At 42.1% G+C, this 21924-nt stretch overlaps 1 protein-coding gene across 10 annotated transcripts in view; it reads right to left on the reverse strand.

Moving 5' to 3' along the window:
• Positions 1-21924, reverse strand: part of PIP5K1C (phosphatidylinositol-4-phosphate 5-kinase type 1 gamma) — a 264928-nt gene that overhangs the window by 82138 nt on the left and 160866 nt on the right. For 4 of the 10 annotated variants that reach the window (XM_069767797.1, XM_069767793.1, XM_069767796.1 and 1 more), the window contains 2 exons: positions 9173-9311; positions 8643-8675 (listed from right to left, as the gene is read on the reverse strand). In XM_069767797.1, the coding sequence (XP_069623898.1) occupies positions 8643-8675; positions 9173-9311 (172 nt within the window). The remainder of the gene's footprint in view (positions 1-8642; positions 8676-9172; positions 9312-21924) is intronic. The other 6 variants (XM_069767800.1, XM_069767795.1, XM_069767803.1 and 3 more) reach the window with 2 other exon arrangements.

The following is a 21924-nucleotide window of genomic DNA, read 5'->3' on the forward strand; positions in this document are numbered from 1 at the left end:
ACTGCTGGATGAACTCATATGAACTCGAGCCTGGGAACTTTTCAGAATATTTTCCCACGCTCGAGTTCATATCCACATGGATATTCCCTCTCTGAACCCTGCTTATACAGGTACTATACAGATGATCAGGTTTTTAAATACATCAGATAGGGATTATATACATTAGTTAGAACTGCTCTATATGGGTATACCTGGATGATTGGTGGAGCAGCGTAGTATACATTTTTTTGCAAAAAACGTATCAACTAAATACCCTGTTTTTTTCATCTTTTGACTAGCACTTGTTTATTACTGTGATTTTTTTTTTACAACAGTATTTTTGACCTCACTATGCTCTTTTTTCTTCGAGTTTCTTGGTGGTGTGTGAACAGGTTCCTACAGACTTGTTCAATGTGCAAGTAGCCCATGTGTTTTTGGTTCTCAATCTCCAGTAGCAACAGAGATCTCCAATTCAGCACAGTGTCTCCAAGGAGCTAGGAAGCAAAGCTTTCCCTGGCAAGGAAGAGAAGGTCTGGCCAGGTTTTAAAGGGAGAGTTAATGACCAGATCATAAGCAGCTGAAATGAATCTTCATGTTACTGACCATGGGTCGGTAACCTCTTCAGCACCAAAGGAAACCAAATCCATTTTGTATGAGATATAAACTCATAGACTAAATTAAAGATTTGCAATTCACACTACGCAGTGGTCTTCTAACCCCAGATCTCCCAGGAGAATGTGACATATTTGTGACAGCATGTGTCCGAAACTCCAACCAAAGTGATCTAAAATGACCACACAATTTGTCATGTAGCCTGTCAAGTGCCATGGTCCGAGGAGAGCCTGGGGGGGCATGATTGGGTGGCTCACCAAGTCCAACCACAGTGGCTGACGATACTGCAATCAGAGAAGTGATGAGGAAGGCGAAACCAGGTGCTACTCCACGACTGAATTTGGGTGGATGGCAGCTGACCTGTAGGGAATAGGAGGCAGTAACGGACAGGAATTGTAGACTTGGCAAGCACTGGCTGGCACGGCTGGTATAGTGACTAGAACATACGTCGCAACAGTACCTCCACTTTACGACCCCTCTTTTTGAAGCCCACAAGGAATCTCTCCAGGAGAAGAGGGCATGGGTGTTTTCCCTTGGCTCCCAAGACCACTTCTAAAGATCAAACTCCTTCCAATCCACAAGAAAAAAAGGACTTTACTCTGACCTTCTTGGTGGCAAGAATGTGCTCTACCTCAAAAACATCTTCAGTGCTAACTAAAGCAAAGGTGGTATTGGGAGTTTTCAAAAAAGGGCTGAGGATGACAGGCTTGAGGAGAGACGCATGTAAAAAATTGGGGATCCATAAAGGGGCAAGAAGTCTAAGCTTGCAGGATACTGGATTGATCTGTTTTAGAACCTCAAAGGATCCGATGAAGCGAGGACCCAGTTTATTGGATGGTACCTTGAGTCGGACATACTTAGAAGACAGCCAGACATTGCACCCAGGATAAAACAGAGGCAGATCCAGAAGTCTAGTTGTCTTTTCTTCATCCGTTCCGAGGACTACAATAATGTGGACTTGGTGTCCTCTCAGATTTTAGAAAAACACTTGATGAGGGACTCCGCAGCCGGAATATCGGAGGAATAGACAGGGAACAGAATACTGGGATGTTGATCGCAGACTACAAAAAATGGACATTTGGCAGATGATTCCCTCACATGGTTGTTATACGAAAACTCGGCCCCATGGCAGAAATGGACCAGTCATGGTGATGGACATTGACATAGTGATGTAGGAAGTTGGTCAGGGTCTAATTGACTCGCTCTGCCTGCCTGTTGGATTGAGGGTTGTAGGCCGAAGAGAAATCTAGAATGACATTAAGTAATTTGCAGGTGGCCCTCCAGCAACGAGAAGTAAACTGGATGCCTCTATCCGAGACAATATGGAGAGGAATACCATGGAGGTTGAAAATATGTAGAATGAATTTCTCAGCAAGCAGTGGAGCAGATAAGAGACCAGACAGTGGAGTGATATGGGCCATCTTGGAGAAGCAATCCATAACCAATCAAATAACGGTACACCCAGCCGATACTGGAAGATCAATGATTAAATCCATTGCAATATGCTGCCAGGGAGCAGATGGTACATGCAAAGAAAGTAACCGACCGGTATGAAGCTGTTTCAGGGTTTTGTTCTGGACACAAGAGGGACAGGCAAAGATAAAATCCACAGTATCCTTGAGCACAGACAGCCACAATAGGTCGGGAGACTAGTAGAGCACTCTTCTGTCCAGAATGGCCACCCAACTAAGACAAGTGACCCTAGTGAAGGACCCGATTCCTATCAGGTTTAGCAACAAAAGTCTTTCCGGAGAGGATACTAGACTAATCAACAGAGCGACTGTAAAAATTTGGGAGGGCTCAATGATGTGTTGGGGCTCCTCCTCCTAGTTTGGCATTTAACGGTGCATGTTTCCGTGTCTGCAACATACTAGTCACTACAGCATACTGGTCACTACAACGGCAGTTTGCAATTTTCACTCGGCAACATTCATTGTTGCTTGTTTCTGGAAAATACCCATGGAGTCAAAATCAGAAATACACTTGTAGATAAATTGCCAAAGGGTTATAATTTTCAAACTGAGGTCACTTGAGGGGGGATTCTGATCTTCTAGCAATTAGGGTCTCTGTATATGGAGTCAGCAAACTGTTCAAGGAAAATCTGCGCTCCAGAGGGCAAATAGCGCTTCGTTACTCCCGAGTTTCTCTGTATGGCTAAGTACTGTACAGCCACATATGGGGTATTGCCACGTTCAGTAAAAATTGTGGAACAAATAATGGTGGCAATTTTACACACTTCTTGTGAAAATGTAAAATGTGGGGCAAAAACAAAATTTTGGTGGTAAAAATGTAGTTATTTTTTCTTCACTGCCCAATAGTATATAATTCTATGGCACAAACGTGGTGTCAACACGTCACTGCACCCCTAGATGAATTCATTGAGAGGTGTAGTTTGTCAAATGGGGTCACTTATGGGGGGTTCTGCTGTTCTGGGGTCTCATGGGCTCTCCCAGTGGGTCATGGCACCTGCAAACCATAACCGTAAAAATCGGTCTTTGTCTTCTCAGATTTGCACTGTGCCTGAAAAATATTTCCCAATTACATGTAAGGTATTGGCACACTCAGGAATTTTTTTTTACAACAGATTGAGGTCCATTTTTTCCTATTAGCACTTAGGAAAATTAAAAACTTGGGCTTAAAACAACATTTTAGTGGTAAAAATTTCATTTATTCTTTCTTCACCGCTCAATGGTATAAAATTCTGTGAGGCACATGTGGTGTCTATATTATCACTGCACAACTAGATAAATTCTTTGGGCAGTGTAGTTTGTAAAATGAGTTCACATATAGGAGGTTTCTGTTCTGGCACCTCATGGGCTCTGCCAATGTGACATGGCACCCTCAATCCATTCCAGCAAAATTTAAAATCTAAAATGGCACCTCTTCCCTTTTGAGCTTTGCGCTGTGCCTCAAAAGAAGTATTCCCCCACATATGGTGTATCAGCATACTCAGGGAAATTGAACTACAAATTGTATGGTGAAATTTCTCCTGGTACACTTATGAAAATGCAAATTTGGGGCTAAAATAACATTTTTATGGGGAAAATGTGATTTTATTATTTTTGCGGCTCAACGTTATAAATGTCTGTGAACCACCTGCTCACCACACATCTAGATCAGTTCCCTGATGGTTTCCAAATTGGTGTCACTTGTAGGGGATTTTCACTGTTTAGCCCCATCAGATACTTTCCAAATGAGACATGTCGTCCGCCAATTGTTCGAGCTTTCCTTCAAAGCTCTGCCGTGAGCCCAAACAGTGGTTTTCTCCCTCATATGGAGTATCGGCATGCTCAGGAGAAATTACTCACCAAATTTTGGGGTCCATTTTTTCCTGTTACCCTTGTCGAAATAAAAAAAATTAGATCTGAAGTAAATTTTTTGTGAAAAAAAGTTAAATGTTCCGTTTTTTTCTCATTCCAAAAATCCTTGTGAAGCACCTGAAGGGTTAATAAACTTATTGAATGTGGTTTTGAACACCTTCAAGGGTGCAGTTTTTAGAATGGTGTCACTTTGGGGTATCTTCTGCTATATAGACACCTTAAAGTGATGTGGTCCCTAAAAAAAAAAAAAAAATATGGTTTGTAATTTTTGTTGGAAAAATGAAAAATCGCTGGTCAACATTTAACCCTTATAACTTCCTAACAAAAAAAAAAATGGGTTCCAAAATTGTGCTGTTGTAAATTAGACATGTGGGGAATGTTATTAACTATTTTGTCACATATCTCTGATTTAAGGTCATGAAAATCCAAAGTTTGAAAATTGCAAAACTTTCAAAATTTTTGCCAAATTTCTGTTTTCTTCACAAATAAACGCAAGTCATAGTCATGAAAAGCAATCTCAGAATCATCGGGATCCGTTGTAGCGCTCCAGAGTTACTACCTCATAAATTGGCAGTGGTCAGAATTGTAAAAATTGGATTGGTCAATAACGTGCAACACACCTACAGGAGTAAAAGGGGTAAAGGAAGTTATGGATCCAGGAAATATTTTTTTGAGCTGGAGTTGGCAGGAGGTGGAAACAGCTTGGACACGCCCACAGAAGCAGGAAGACCTGACACCACAACAATAGGAGCCCTTAAAGGGACCACACTTCTTATTTTTCACACTATCTAGAAAACGCAGTTTGAGAAAGACCCGAGGCAGGGTCGAAACGTTACTACTTTGTTTATACTCCCTGCTGTGTGTGTGTATATATATGAAAATTTTGTCTCAACACATGTGAAAAAATACATCACATTTTTGCAAAGATATACCATAAGAGTGCGGCTGATTTTTCTATATTGAGCTTGGATATGTGGTTCGAAGCAAAGATCAGAGTCAAGGGTTACCCCAAGGCAGCAAGCTTGCGGGACTGGGGAGAGTGTGTAACCATTGACTTTAGGTGTGTTGGGAGGGTTGAGCGAGATGGGGGAAGGATGATGAATTCTGTTTTGTCCATCTTAACATTTAGAAACCATGCAGAGAAGGATGAAATTATGGCCAGACATTGTAGGATGCTGGTTAGTAAGGAGGCGATATTTGGTCCAGAAAGAGGATATTGAAAATTGTGGACCCCTGTGAGCCGTCACTGGCTGAAGGTGTAGATTGAGAAGAGCCCCTGGGCCCTAGAAATGAACATTGGATGGCGCTGACAGAAAGGGGGCGAGATGAGGAGGTAGTGTATGAGTTGGAGATGATGAATGTCAAGTCTGAAAGCTATTAAGACATCCAAGATAGTACCAAGCTTATGATGCTAAGAGATAAGAGAATCTGTAGTGTCAAAGGCAAAGAACAGGTCCAGGAGGAGGAGGACATAGTGGTGCCGCTTGACTAAGGTGGCTAGTAGATTATTACTGACCTTAGGGCAGTTTTGGTTGAATGATACGGTCGGTATCCAGATTGTAACCGGAAAAAGAGGGAGCAGGAGGAGAGGTGGGGAGGACAGTTCAAGAAGGATATGTTGTTCCAGTAGATTTGAGGCATTGGAGAGATGGGATATGGGGTGATAGCTAGATGGAGAAGATTGGTCAAGGGAAGGCTTTTGAAGAAAAAAGTGTAATTGAGGCATGTTTAAAGCATGAGGGGATGACACGGTTAGTGATAGGTTGAAGAGATGGATAAGGGTTGGGGTGAAGACCGTGGTGAGGTTTGGGATGAAGTAGGATAGGATCAGGTCAAGTGCACAGGTGGTAAGACGTGATCTTGAAAGTAGACAGGAAAGTTTATCTTCTGTAATTTTGGAAAAGCTGGTTTTGGAGGAAGATGGATGGGTAATTATGAGGATTGGCTGTTTTTTTCATGACATATTTTATTTCTTTAGTGGTAAAATTTCTTTGATATAACTTGCGTTTATTTATGAAAAAAAAACAGAAACAAATAACATTTCCCACATGTGTACTTTACAACAGCACAATTTTGGAAACAATTTTATTTTGTTAGGACGTTATAAGGGTTAAAAGTTGACCATTTCTCATTTTTCCAACAAAATTTACAAAACCATTTTTTAGGGACCATCTCACATTTGATGTGAGTTTGGGGGTTAATATAACAGAAAATACAGAAAAGTGACATCATTCTAAAAACTGCACCCCTCAAGGTATGCAAAATCACATTGTGATTAAACTGTCCACTTAGGAAGCAACACTGATTGACAATCAATTTCACATGCTGTTGTGCAAATGGAATAGACGACAGATGGAAATTATTGGCAATTATCAAGACACACTCAATAAAGGAGTGGTTCTGCAGGTGGGGACCACAGACCACATCTCAGTACCAATGCTTTCTGGCTGAGGTTTTGGTAACTTTTGAATGTTGGTTGTGCTTTCACACTTGTGGTAGCATGAGACGGACTCTACAACCCACACAAGTGGCTCAGGTAGTGCAGCTCATCCAGGATGGTACATCAATATGAGCTGTGGCAAGAAGTTTTGCGGTGTCTGTCAGCATAGTGTCCAAAGGCTGGAGGCGCTACCAGAAGACAGGCCAGTAAACCAGGAGACACGGAGGGGGCCGTAGAACAGCAACAACCCAACAGCAGGACCGCTACCTCAGCCTTTGTGCAAGGAGGAACAGGAGCACTGCCAGAGCCCTGCAAAATGACCTCCAGTAGGTCACAAATGTGCATGTGTCTGCACAAACAGTTAGAAACCAACTCTATGAGGATGGTCTGAGTGCCCGATGTCCACAGATGGGGGTTGTGCACACAGCCCAACACCGTGCAGGATAATTGACATTTGCCACAGAACACCAGCATTGGCCAATTCGCCACTGGCGCCCTGTGTCCTTCACGGATGAAAGCAGGTTCACACTGAGCACATGTGACAGACTTGACAGAGTCTAGAGACGCCGTGGAGAGCAATAATGCTGCTTGCAACATCCTTCAACATGACCTGTTTGGCAGTGGGTCAGTAATGGTGTGGGGTGGCATTTATTTGGAGGGCTGCGCCGCCCTCCATGTGCTCGCCAGAGGTAGCCTGACTGCCATTAGGTACTGAGATGAGATCCTCAGACCCATTGTGAGACCATATACTGGTGCGGTTGTCCCTGGGTTCCTCCGAATGCAGGACAATGCCAGACCTCATGTGGCTGGAGTGTGTCAGGAGTTCCTGCAAGATGAAGGCATTGAAGCTATGGACGGGCCCGCCCATTACCCAGACTGAATCTAATTGAACACATCTGGGACATCATGTCTCGCACCATCCATTGCACCACAGACTGTCCAGGAGTTGGTGGATGCTTTAGTCCAGGTCTAGGAGGAGATCTCTTGGGAGACCATCCGCCGCCTCATCAGGAGCATGCCCAGGCATTGTAGGGAGGTCATACAGGCACATGGAGGCAACGCACACACAACTGAACATCATGTCCTTGTTTTGAGGCATTTCTTCTGAAGTTGGATCAGCCTGTAATTTAATTTTCCACTTTGAATTTGAGCATCATTCCAACTCCAGACCTCTGTGGGATATTAGTTGTGATTTACGTTGATCATTTTTAGGTTTTATTGTTCTCAACACATTCCAATCAGGGAAAATCAGTACACCTGCGAAGGAGCGCGATGTTGGGGTAACCATGACGCAATCAGGAGGGCGCCATCGCAAGAAGATGGGAGGTGCCGGACCAGGACCCATTGGACCGGACTGCCCCGAAAGTGACTATAATAAAAGTTATGTTTCTTCTCTTACACGTCGGATTGGGGCAGATATACAGCATTATAGAATGCTGTATATCAGTCCTGAAAGGTGATGGCCGTATCTTATATCGGCCAAACCTGGTGACAGATTCCCTTTAAGGATAAACTACCTGAATGGGAATTTATGGAGCTTCCCTAAGTGAAATGGTTTGCACATTGTTAGAAATATATGATCTCATTTATACAAAAACATGAGCTGTGTGGTATAGCAGATAAGCTGGACGCTCAGCTGAATGGAGATGAAGTAAAATACCATGGAAGACCCATGTACAGGTATGCCGTCTTCGTGAAGTTTTTTTTTTTTTTTTCAAAAGGGATAGCCTGAATCATACACCTATGCGCTAGGGAAACCCATGAACAAATTATACAAAATGTCTTTTTTGTTTTCTTTTTTACCCATACAATTTTTCAACTTTTTTCTTTTAGAACCAAAGCTAGTTTGGAGTCTGAAAATCAGGTGGAGAATTAGCTGCCTACCAACCTGTAGTGTTGCCAGGCAGTGTGTTAAAATACAAGGGATAAGGAGGTAAATAAGCTTGGCATCAATCATTTTAATTATTGTAACAAGTAGGTATTTTGTGGAGAATTATTCTTGCAAAACTTGAGAACAATCATATCTCTAAACATCCATTATTAATACACAAATGGGGCAAGAATAAAAATTATCTTCTCTATGTCAACATCTACAATACATTTGTCTGGATAGCACATTCCTGTCATGAAATCCATCGCTTGGCAATGATGTTCCCTGATGGAAAGTGTCCATTAGAAAAACAAAACAATTCAATAAATCAAGGATGGTTCACATTTAGTGGCTTATAGGCGTCTAGTGTAAGGATCCCAAATGAATCACAGCCTTCCCACTTCCAGTCAAACCCATTTACCTGACATCATATCCTGATGACTGAGTACGCCTTCTGCGAGAAGAGACAATCTGGTTACACAATGCACGCTTCATTATATGCTCAAGAAAGAAAATGTATTTACAAAGAACACATAATAGTACTAGCACCCAGGCTCTCTATTCAGGCCATACACTACTCTATGAGACCCTGCACTCCTTTGTGCATTTGCTCTTTGAGGGGGACATAAAAAATATGTATAATAATAATTGTTAGGTACTCTTTAATTTAACTAAACCATTCCAGACAAAGGACATACCTGTACGCTTGGTACAGATATGAAGCAGGCTCAGGAGCCAGTTCCAAAAAGGGTGGATGCTGCAGGTATAGCACACCTACCAACAACACCAGCAACCTGAGCTAGCTCCAGAAACTATTTAAAAAATTCCATGCTGCGGTCAATCTCTGATGACAGCATTTAAATGGTTGTGATCTGGGTGTTATTTACGGTACTTCTGTGTGATTTTCAAAAAGAAATAGCTACTCTATTATGCACATATAACCCAACTCACCTATAACGGGGGTGTTCTGAGGTTTCAGATGGAGAGCGTTCCGGAATGGAGAGAGAGGTGGAAGACAGAGTCGTAGCAATTGAAGCAGTAGTAGCCTCCTCAAATGATGGAGGTGTGCAGGGCAGCAAGTCTGCACGAGCTATAGGAACAAGAGGAAAGAAAACATATGTGATTAAGAGACCTATGGCCAGTCTGGTCAATTTGGTTTATGGACCATGAAACTTGGATGTCTGAATTTAGCCTAAGTCCCTACCTGCAGGCTCATGTCTTTTTGGAACGTGTAAAAAAATGGAAAGTTTGTGGTCTGTATCAGCGCTGCCAGGTGATGAAGAAACATCAAATTCTGGAAGGGATGTCAAAAATGTGTTGTTTTTTCTATTTTGTATGCATTTCGAAGTGTAGCCCACTTCTTCTTCAGGAAACAAAAACCATATGCTGCTGGTCTTACAAATATGGCATTGGTACTCAAGTAGTAACTAAAAAATGTGATTTTCATCTATACCCACTTTTAGAATTGCTCAATTTTCCCTAGCTGCTGCTGATCAGTCCTATTCTTTTTCATGGCATGCACATCACTCTCGCAAAACCCATGCAACGTAAACACTGCTCACATATTAGACACATGCAGCTACACAGACAGCTCAGATGAACACATGCAGCACAAACATCGCTCTCAAATCAGACACAGCGCACATACCAAAGACATACTGATAACATATCAGGCACAGGCAGCATGCACGCCAGATATTTTATTCACTTGCACACTGGACAGATGTTGGGGCAGATATACACATCAGAAATTACAGGCATCACAAGGCCCATTTACAGTTACTGACCAATCAGTGCCAAGAGTCAATCTAACATAGCAATCACCGCTCTGCACGCTAGATGGCACTGTACTATGCTTTTCTGCTGTTTCGATCTGCAGGCAATACAGGGACTTTACTTCAGTTTCATGAGGTAGTCATCAATGCCCTTATGTTTGGCACTCAGGAAGGTGAGGGTCCCAGAACTTCTGAATCTGATGGTGGCCGTATCGTACAAGGACAACAATTTCCCGGAGACGTCCCCCAAACAGAGTATGTTGTAAGAGAGGAATTCGAAAGAGCACAATTTACCATTGTGAAATCTGCTCTGAGAAACCTGGCCTTTGCATTAAGGATTACTTTAAAGTGTACCACACGTCCATTAATTCATAAAATATGTTTTTGACCTATTGACACAACATACTTTTATAATCTGATGTATTCTGCACAACTTACAAATACCACCACATTATCAATTCAGACACCAGTATAACAAAAGCATTATTATCATTACTATAAAATTATGCCTTTGTAAAATAATTTGTAAAATAGGGTCACTTGTGGGAGATTTCCACTGTTTAGGCACATCAGGGGCTCTCCAAACGTGACATATCGTCTGCTCTTGATTCCAGGCAATTTTGGATTCAAAAAGTCAAACGGTGCTCCTTCCCTTCTGAGCCCTGCTGTTCGCCAAATCAGTAGATTTCCCCCACATATGGGGTATCGGCATGCTTAGGAGAAATTGCACAACAAATTTTGGGATCCATTTTCTCATTTTACCCTTGTGAAAATAAAAAAAAAGTTAGATCTAAAGTAAAACTTGTGAAAAAAAGTTAAATGTTCATTTTTTCTTCTACATTGCTTCAGCTTCTTGAATGTGGTTTTGAGCACCTTGAGGGGTGCAATTTTTAGAATGGCATCAGTTTGGGTATTTTCTGTCACACACCTCTCAAAATCACTTCAAATGTCATGTGGTCCGTAGGGGGGGGGAAACGGTTTTGTAAATTGTGCTGGAAAAATAAGAAACTGCTGGTAAACTTTTATCCCTTCTAATTTTGCACAAAAAAAAAGGTCAAAAATTGTTCTGATGTAAAGTAGGCATGTGAGAAATGTTATGTATGAACTATATTGTGTGAAAGAACTCTCTGGTTTAAGGATATAAAAATTAAAAGTATGAAAATTGCAAAATTTTCAACATTTTGCCAAATTTCCAATATTTTCACAATAAACGCAAGTCGCATAGAACAAATTTTACCACTAACATGAACTACAATATGTTACGAGAAAATCTCAGAATAGGTTGAATCCGTTGAAGCGTTTCACGGTTATTACCTCAAAAAGTGACTGGTCAGAATAGGAAAAAACTGGCCTAGACAGGAAGGTGAAAACATGCTTTGGAGTGAAAGGGGTTAAACCAGAGCGCTATATGACACAAATTAGTTAATAAATAAAATTTCCCACATGCCTACTTTACATCAGAACAATGTTTGAAACATTTTTTTTTTGTTAGGATGTCATAAGGGTTAAAAGTTGATCAGTAATTTCTCATTTTTCCAACAAAATTTACAAAAAAATTTTTTTCTTTAGGGACCACATCACATTTGAAGTGACTTTGAGGGGTGTACAAGACAGAAAATAGCCACAAAAAAACCCACACCCCTCAAGGTGCTCAAAACCACACTCAAGGAGTTTATTAAGCGGTTAACAGGAATTAATGAAATGTGGAAGGAAACAAAAAGCACATTTTACTTTTATTTCATATACCGTAAATTTTACTTTAGCCTCAATTTTTTATTTTCACAAGGGTAATAGGTGAAATTGGACCACGACAATTGTGCAATTTCTTCTGAGTACGAAGATGCCCCATATGTGGAGGAAAACTACCGTTTGGGTGCATGGCAAAGCTCGAAAGGGTGGGAGCACCACTTGACTTTTAGAGCATAAAATTGGCTGCAGTCATTAGCAGACGCCATGTCGTGAAGAGCCCCTGATGTGCCTAAACAGTGGAAACCCCCTACAAGTGACCCTCTTTTGGAAACTTCACCCCTCAAGCAACTTATCTAGATGTTTGAACTCCCAGTTGCTTCACAGAAGTTTATAATAGAGCCGTGAAAAACAAAAAACCTATTTTTCGCACAACGATATTTTTTATCCCAAAATTTTTCATTTTTACAAGGGATAGCAGGAGAAATGGACCACAAATTTTGTTGTGCAATTTCTGCTGAAATAAGTGCCATATTGGAGTTCAGATTTTGTTGGACTGGTTTGAAGGTGCCATGTCACATTGGCAGAATCCCTGAGGTGCCAGAATAGCAGAAATACCCTCATTTTACAAACTACACATCCCAATAAATTTAATTATGGGTGCAGTGAGTATGTTGATATCACATCCTGTGCCTCACAGAATTTCATACCATTGGGCGGTGAAGAAAGAATAAATCACATTTTTACAGCTGAAATGTCATTTTAGACCAAAGATTTTAATTTTTATATGGGCTAGTAGGAAAAAATAGACCACAAATTGTTGTGCAATTTCTCCTATGCCCATACATTACATGTAAGAGGAAAATACTTTTCAGGCACAGCGCAAAGCTCAGAAGGGAAGGAGCGCCGTATTATAGTCCAAATTTAAATGTTATGGTTTGAGATCTCGAGGTTTGAGAATTTCATTCTCCAGCAGGACTTGGCACCTGTCCACACTGTCAAAAGTACCAATACCTGGTTTAAAAACAACAGTATCACTGTGCTTGATTGGCCAGCAAACTCGCCTGACCTTAACTCCATAGAGAACCTATGGGGTATTGTCAAGAGGAAGATGAGGGACACTTGACCCAACAATGCAGATGAGATGAAGGCGGCTATCAAAGCAACCTGGGCTTCCATAACACCTCAGCAGTGCCAAAAGCTGATCGCCTCTCCTCTCTGGTCTTGGTCTACCACCCTACCCGTGCCCTCCGCTCCGCTAATGACCTCAGGTTAGCATCCTCAATAATCAGAACCTCCCACTCCCGTCTCCAAGACTTTACACGTGCTGCGCCGATTCTTTGGAATGCACTATCTAGGTTAATGCGATTAATCCCCAATCCCCACAGTTTTAAGCGTGCCCTAAAAACTCATTTGTTCAGACTGGCCTACCGCCTCAATGCATTAATGTAAGGATCCCTGTGTGGCCTATTTAAAAAAAAAAAATTGTTCTCATTCACTTTATGCAGTTAATAGCCCTCTGTGTCTGTACTGTTACATACTTAGGCAGTTAACTGGTTCATGCAGCTTTACATGAACACCCGAGCCTTACACTATGGCTGGTCCGAATAACTATAGCATTTGTTACCATCCACCTCTCGTGTCTCCCCTTTTCCTCATAGTTTGTAAGCTTGCGAGCAGGGCCCTCATTCCTCCTGGTATCTGTTTTGAACTGTATTCCTGTTATGCTGTAATGTCTATTGTCTGTGCAAGTCCCCGCTATAATTTGTAAAGCGCTGCGGAATATGTTGGCGCTATATAAATAAAAATTATTATTATTATTATTATCGCCTCCATGCCATACCGCATTGATGCAGTAATTGATGTAAAAGGAGACCCGACCAAGTATTGAGTGCATTAACTGAACATACATTCCAGCAGACCAACATTTCGGATTTTATTCATTTTTCAAGCTGGTGTTATAAAGTATTCTAATTTACTCAGATAATAACTTTTGGGTTTTCATTGGCTGTAAGCCATAATCATCAACATTAACAGAAATAAACATGATTTAGATCACTCTGTAGTGATTCTATATAATATAGGAGTTTCACTTTTTGTATTGAAGAACTGAAATAAATTAACTTTTTGACAATATTCTATTTTTGTGAGAAGCACCTGTATAACTTTCTCTTGTTTTTGGTCCGCTGTCCATATATTCAAGGATCTATCAATGTTAGAACGTATTATAAAGTACAAATGCATAAGTCAGATAGAACACTGAAACCTCCCAAAAGTCTTTAAAGGGAACCTGTCACCTGAATTTGGCGGGGCCGGTTTTCGGTCATATGGGTGGAGTTTTCAGGTGTTTGATTCACCCTTTCCTTACCCGCTGGCTGCATGCTGGTCGCAATATTGGATTGAAGTTCATTCTCTGTCCTCCGTAGTACACACCTGCGCAAGGCAATCACTACGAATTAGAAATGTTTGCTTGTCCTGTGCTTGGGAAATATTTACAGGTTTATTGATCTATGCATTTGCACTTTATTGTAACCACACACTACCCATTTGTCATGTCTTTTGGGAGGTATCAATGTGCTAGCTGTCTTATGCATTTGCACTTTATAATACAATGTAACATTGATAGATCCCTGAATATAAGTACAGCAGACCAAAAACAAGAGAGAGTTAGATGTATATAATTTCATGGGACTGAGCACTTCCACTCCTGATTCCCTGCAATATTCTTCTACACTAGGTGGAAACCCCACATAAAATTAAATTGAGTGGAGCTGCATGTGTGTACTTACACATACATTTTAATGCAATTCTTTGTGTATATATACTCCCATTTCCCTTGGATCAATTTAGCCATCTAATAATGTACTGAACATTTGCATGTATTTCTATGTATATTCCAGCCCTGTCTTATTCTGTAGTGTAACTCCTTTAAATGTTTATTTAATTGTTTTGTCATTTAATACAAGGATTATTGATTTGAATGTATCCTAGGTTGCAGTCTCTTCACGGTCATCAAGAGAATTAAAGACTTGTGAGACCTGTAGCAAGAGCTATTTTTTTGACTGAGTATGTTGTACCAGTATCAGAATATTCTTTGCTCTTATACTGCTTAGAAGACTTAGCACTGGAACTATTATTATTGACATAATGAGTATGGCTGTTGTAGTACATTGTAATGACCTTGCATATTTTATTTCCAATTTCTACAGTTGCCGCAGCATCAGTGGCTTGTATGCTCGGTAGTATATTGTGACCGCTTATTGTATTGTTAGGGATATGTCCTACGTCCTCTGATTTATTCCCTTATTCAATAAAAGAGGAATACTTTATAGTAGAAATGTTCTCGCCATAATCTGCAGAAGTGGATGTAGAGAAAACCAGCTTGTTGGCCCGTGATGGAGCTTGGTTATGCATCACTGAAGTGTTGTCTAGGATCATTTCTTCTGATTCAGTATCATCTTCTTCTGAAAGATGGTCCTGAAAGTAGTCTTCATGCTGGGAGGATTAATCTAGGGAGAAGTTAGAGGATGCCTTCTGTAACGCTCGCGCCCAGACTGGTTGGTGCGGGCTTCCAGAGGTGTGGCCCCACTGGACCACTGACCAGACTACCCTGGAAGGGGCGTAACCAAGTAGCTTCCTAGGTGTTCGCTGGAGCCTCTGATGGTGAGGTCAGATTTGTGAGGCAGGTAGCTACCAGATACCACTCCAGGGTGGTGTCTGGCTGTGGCTGCTGATCCCACTGGGAGACAGGACACAGGCAGGCATGGCTGTGACACTGGCAGGCAGACGGGTACGGCAGAGACACTAGCGGACAGACAGGAACTCTGGCAGACGGACGGGCAGGGCTGATACTCTGGTAGAACGGGTAGGAACCGGTATACAGGCGGGTGTATGGAAACAGGTAAGATCCTGTTCAGACTGGAGGGTATATGGGAAAAAGTAGGGACTTGCTCGGACTGGTGAATATAAGGAAACAGTTAGGGACCTGTTCGGTCAGTTGCAGAACGGAGGTAGAGCAAGACTGCAAGAGCAGACACATGGCGGAACCACAGGAGCGGAGTAAAAAGCAGAAACAAAGGAGGCGGAGCCAAAAGCAGAGGGAGAAGGCAGAGCTAAGAGCAGAGAAGGCGGAGCCAAGAGCAGAACCGCTGGAGGCGGAGCCAACAGCAGAACCGCTGGAGGCGGAGCCACGGGGCGGAAGGCGCAGAGCCACAGGTTGTGGCGAGCAGAGAAGCACAGATCCACAGATTGTGCCGAGCAGAGCAGAGAGGCACAGAGCCACAGGTTGTGGTGAGCAGAGAAGAGAAGCACATATCCACAGATTGTGGCAAACAGAGTGAACACAGAGGAAGTGTGCAGGATAGAAATGGCAAACAAGCAAAGAAACAACAGGAACGGACATAGACCAGAGTACAGACAGGAACAGACACAGATACACGAACTAGACACAGATATAGGCCTGCATATTGCAGCCCTCAGAGGCAGGAGACAGGACACGACCTGGCAGCTCAGTAGCAAAAACTGAGGGAAATAGTTTGCTCAGGCATCCTCCAATAGGTGAGGATGCCTTAAGTATCAGAGGCCTCTAGGCAATTGGCAGGGGACACCTTAGGGAGGTGCACACAATCTCAATAAGAATTTGGATTTGCTAGCGCCGCCCCCTATGCACACAGCCAGGAAGTGTACACAGAGCAAGCAGCCATGAAGCATAGAGCCGGCAGCAAACAGAACTCACAGCGTGGCCCGGGGTGAGTGAGTAGATGTATCAGGCAGGTAGGGGATGGAAGGCCATGCAGTGATGTTGGCAGGGTTGTTACACCTTCCTTCTCTCCTGAAAAACCCAGTGCAAGTCATTAGAGTTTTAATTCTCATTAGGTGTACCAGTGAAGTGTGTGTCCATATGGGGGAGAGTAATAGGCTTCTGTGTCTATCAGTGGCGTTAATTCTGACACTCCGCGATATAGAAAGCTTTCAAGAACTGTCAGAGAGGACTCTTCCATTTGCAGTTTCATCGCATTGACATGAGCAAAAACAGTCTGAAACCAAAGACAAAGATCACATCTGGGGTAGTCTTGTACATTTTTGCCAGCCTCTCCCTGGTTTCGGTCTTCGAGACAATAGCTTTCCCCGGATGAAGGACACCTATGACCATTTGCTTCCTCTGAAGCAGCCAGTTGGTTATGAACTTCCGAGTTCTAATAGTGGCGCTGTCGTTCATCTTGGTACCGTCTCTGAGAGGGAGGAAGGAAAGAAAAAAAGACTCACTTTGGTGGTGGCAAAACTACCGGCTTTGGCATGATTTACGACTCTCTAGACTATGCCAAGAAGAATGAACCCAAACACAGACTGGCCAGGCATGGTCTCCATGAGAACAAAAAGACAGCGTAAAGAAAGGAAGAACAGAATGAAGGTGGTCAGGGGTACAGCTAAAGCTACCGTGGGTGCTGGTAAAAAGAAGGATTAAAGGATCCAAAGATTCTGTCTGTATGAAGATTGTACCTCCGTTGTGGACCTTGTAATAAAATGTATAAAAATCGAGGAAAAAAAAAAAAAGTCTGAAGCCAACCTCAGAGTCTTCCAATGTCTGCCCTCTCGTCAATGATTCCTTAATGCTGGATTTAATTAGCACTTTATTTGCTGAAGACTCTGGGAACATGCTTGATATACACTAAATTGTATTGTGTTAGCCAGAAAAATTGAAGCAAATACTTTTCTGCCCAATGATGACAAAGTATTCTAGGTTTGCAAGCTTTCAGAGCACAGTGGCTCCTTCTTCAGGCAGAATTACAAATAGATTAATAAGAAAAAAGCACAACATTTAAAGAATACTACAGTAGGACATGCTTCAAACTTCTTTGCAGAAAATCCTTTATTTAAATAAGAAGAAAAAGCCTTTTAAAGATCCTTATGTAAAACGTTGAATCATCACAAACTCCCACTCTGCTGTCCAAGCTGCGGTGACATCACACAAGCAGGAGAGCAATCCCCGCATTATAAAGATGTACATCACATCAGTCTATGTTCCCGAACCTAAGAAGACAAGGAGAGTAGTTTTTCTTTGAAGGTTGTGGAGGAGCTCAGGTAAACATGTCTACTCTGGACCTTCAGGAAACCACACCCCTTCCCTCTTCAACTTCTGGCCCAGCAGCTCCCTCCTACACATAGCCAGGGACTTTGGGGGTACATTCAGCGTTTGTTCTTATTTTCACACAGCTGAATTTCCGCATGATTCCACAACTCAGCTCACTTGCATTTTTAATGTGTTTTTTATGTTTTTTTTTTTTTACATGTGCATTTTTTACTTAATAAAGTTGGTTGAAACACAGGCAGCAAAGCAAACAGCAGATATGTAATGTCATAACTCCATAACATGTTATAACCTTGCACCCTTTAGTGCCTTTCATGTGGCACTATAGGGTGTTTGTTGCCTAATTTAAAGCGAACCTGTCACCAGGTTCGGACTCTGCCTTTTAGGGCTTAAGAAATAAGTTTTATTATACTCACCCGGGGGATGGGGGGGTTGCGGTCCGGTCCAATGGGTGTTGCAGGTCCGGGGCCTCTCAACTTCTTATGATCAACGCCTTCCTGATTGTATCATCGCGTTCCTGCACAGGCGTACTTATCTGTCTTGTTGAGGGCAGAGAAAAGTACTGCAGTGTGCAGGCGCCGGGAAAGGTCAGAGAGGCCCAGCGCCTAAGCATTGCAGTACTTTGCTCTGCCCTCAACAAGACAGATAAGTACGCCTGTGCAGGAGCACAGTGCCGGGGAGCCATGAAGCAAGCAGCAGGGCGGTGATCATAAGTATATGGGAGAGGGCCGGACCAGGACCTGCGACACCCATCGGACTGGACAGCCCCCCGGGTGAGAATAATAAAACATATTTTTCTTATCTTTCAGGTCGGATCGGGGGCTTATCTACAGCATTATAGAATGTGGTTTATCAGCCCTGAAAGGTGATGGCCGTATCTTATATTGGCCAAACCTCGTGACAGGCTCACTTTAACCCATTTGCACCGCAGCCCATTTTTATTTTTGCGTTTGTTTTTTGCTCCCGTTCTTCCAAGAGCCATAACTTTTTTATTTTTCCATCAATATGGCCACGTGAGAGTGTTTGTTTTTTGCATAACAAGTTGTATACTTGAACGACATCATTGGCTTTACAATATCGTGTACTCAAAAACGGGAAAAAAATTCCAAATGCGGTGAAATTCCCCCCAAAAAAGTGCAATTCCACAAAGTTTTTTGGTATTTTTTTTTACCGTGTTCACCAAATGCTAAAACTGACCTGCCACTATGATTCTCCAGGTCATTATGAGTTCATAGACACCAAACATATCTAGGTTCTTTTTTAGTTAAGTAATGAAAAAAATTCCAAAGTATAAAAATAAATAAATAAATAAAAATTGTGTCATTTTCCAAGATCCGTAGCATCTCCATTTTTCGTGATATCAGGTTGGGTGAGGGCTTATTTTTGCATTTTAAAGCAATGTTGCGGCGACCAAAAAAAAATGTAATTCTGGCATTGACTTTTTTTCGCGCTACGCCATTTAACGATCAGGTTGATCCTTTTCTTTTTTTTTTTTTTTTTTTTATATTGATAGATCGGGCAATCCTGAACGCTGCAATACTAAATCACTTACACCTCACGAGGAACGTCGTAAAGAAAAAAAGAAAACCAATTCTTCACCTGCTCTTGATTTCTTTTTTTCTGGCTACCAAAGATCACAATATGGCTCAGCTCACATTTATCCTGCGCTCTATGCTGAGCACCTACACTAGGGTTTCCATGTAAATCTATGAAATACTTGATTCAGGCGGAACCCCTGATAGAAGATTGCCTATAATGAGGCGGACTTGAGGCACTGTGAACGTCATAGGACCTGTGATCTGGCGGTGTCTGTCTTTTTAGGTGTCCATAAAAGCACGGTCAACCACAGTTTTGTGCGCCTCTGAAAAGAAGGACACTCCTGAACAGAGGCCAGACGGAGTCCAGGGTAACTCTACTGCCTCATTATAGTGAATGGATCCCTTGGGGGTTTCATCTGTCACGTCACTTGGAGATTTAGATGTAAACCCCATTGTAAGTGGTCAGCATAGAGCACAGGATAAATGTGATCCAAAACGTTATGCAAAATGTTCCCAAAAAAAGCTTACAATCAATCCACAAAAAAGCAAGTCCCAACTCAGGTCTGTCATCAGTTAACAAAAATATAGGGGCTTCCACGTTACTGGAGTGCTCTGGAAAACCAAAATGGTTCCTTGCTCCCCAGAATAAATTCAGTAAATTATAAGCTCTCAAATCTAAATGCTCTCCTCTCTTCTGAGTGCCAGTGTGCCTAATCCACATTTTGTGTCTACAAGTTTGGCATTTCTATAGCAACAAGAGCCTGCCTAATTTACAGGTGCCTGTCTCCAGGAGCGTGAGCTGGACACAATGTACTGGTCGCAACAACGGTAGTTTTTTCACTCAGCACCATCCACGACTGCTTGTTTTTGGAAAAAACCCATGGAGTCAGAATACTCACTACACAAGCTCCCAAAGGGGTATAATTTCCAAAATGGGGTCACTTGAGGGGGGTGGGGGGGATTCTGCTTTTCTAGCACTTAGGAGCTCTGTATATGGCATCCACAAACAATTCTTGGAAATCTGTGCTCAAGGAAGCAAATAGCGCTCCATCCTTCGAAAGTCCCACCGTATGGTTAAGGAGTACTCTACCGCCACATGTAGGGTATTTCTACATTCAGCAGAAATTATGGGACAAATTTTGGTGCCATTTTTAACCTTTTTACAGTATGAAAATGTAAAATCTGGGGTTAAAAATAAATTTTGCATGTAAAAGCAATTATTTTTTCTTCACTGCCCAATGGTAAAAAATTCTTTAAAAAACCTATGGTGTCACTTACATCATTACACCCCTAAATGAATTAAGAGAGGTGTAGTTTGTAAAATGGGATCACTTAAAGCAACTCAAGGGCTCTGCAAATGTGACATAGCCCCTCAAAGCAGTTCAGCAAAATCTGAACTCCAATATGGTGCTTCTTCCCTTCTGAACTTTGCACTGTGCCTCAAAAATAATTTTCGACTCAATGTTACAAACTTCAGTGAAGCACCTGGAGTTCAAGGTGCACTGCTCATCACAAATCTATATATGTTCCCTGAGGGATACAGTTTCCAAAATGGTGTCACTATTTAGGTACATCAGGGTCTCTGCAAACACGACAGAGTGCGCTAATTATACCAGCAAAGTTAACATTCAAAAAGTTAAATTGCGCTTCTTTCCCTCCTAGCTCTGCCGTGTACCCAAACAGTGGTTTTCTCCCCACAAATGAGGCATCGGCATGCTCAGGAGAAATTGCACAAATTTTGGGGTCCATTTATTTATGTTACCCTTGTGAAAAGAAAAAAATAATAGGTCTAAAGTAAAATTTTGGGGGAAAATAAAAAAAATGTTAATGTTCATTTTTTCCCCCACATTCCCAAAATTTCCCCCCACTCTCAAAAGAAAAAAAATGGTTTTGTAAATTTTGTTGGCAAAATGAGAAATCGCTGGTTAACTTTTAACCCTTACAACTTCCTAACAAAAAAAAAATGGTTTTAAAAATTGTGCTGATGTAAAGTAGACATGTGGGAAATTTTATTTAACCATTTGGTGTGATGTAACTCTGATTTAAGAGCATAATTCAAAAGATTTAAAATAGGTCACGAGAAAAAAGTCGCAGAATCAGTGAGATCCGTTGAAGCGTTTAAGGGAATCTGTCACCTCATTTTTCGCATAAAGCTGCGGCCACCGCTATCAGGGGCTTATCTACAGCATTCTGTAATGCTGTAGATAAGCCCCCAATGTATCCTGAAAGATAAGAAAAACAAGTTAGATTATACTAAATCCAGTGGCGGTCTGGTGCGGTCCAGGTCCGATAGGCGTCGCTGTCTGGGTCCGGCACCTCCCATCTTCATACGATGACATCATCCTCCTTGCTTCATGTCGCGGCTCCTGCGCAGGCGTACTGATTTGCCCTGTTGAGGGCAGAGCAAAGTACTGCAGTGCGCAGGTGCTGGGAAAGGTCAGAGAGGTCCGGCTCCTGCGCACTGCAATACTTTGCTCTGCACTCAACAGGGCAAATCAGTACACCTGCGCAGGAGCCACGACACGAAGCAAGGAGGATGACGAAATCGTATGAAGATGGGAGGCGTCGGACCCAGACCGCAACGCCCATCGGACCTGTTACCGCCCCTGGGTGAGT

Source organism: Ranitomeya imitator, chromosome 1, assembly GCF_032444005.1.
Source record: "Ranitomeya imitator isolate aRanImi1 chromosome 1, aRanImi1.pri, whole genome shotgun sequence".
NCBI classification, from domain to species: Eukaryota; Metazoa; Chordata; class Amphibia; order Anura; family Dendrobatidae; genus Ranitomeya; species Ranitomeya imitator.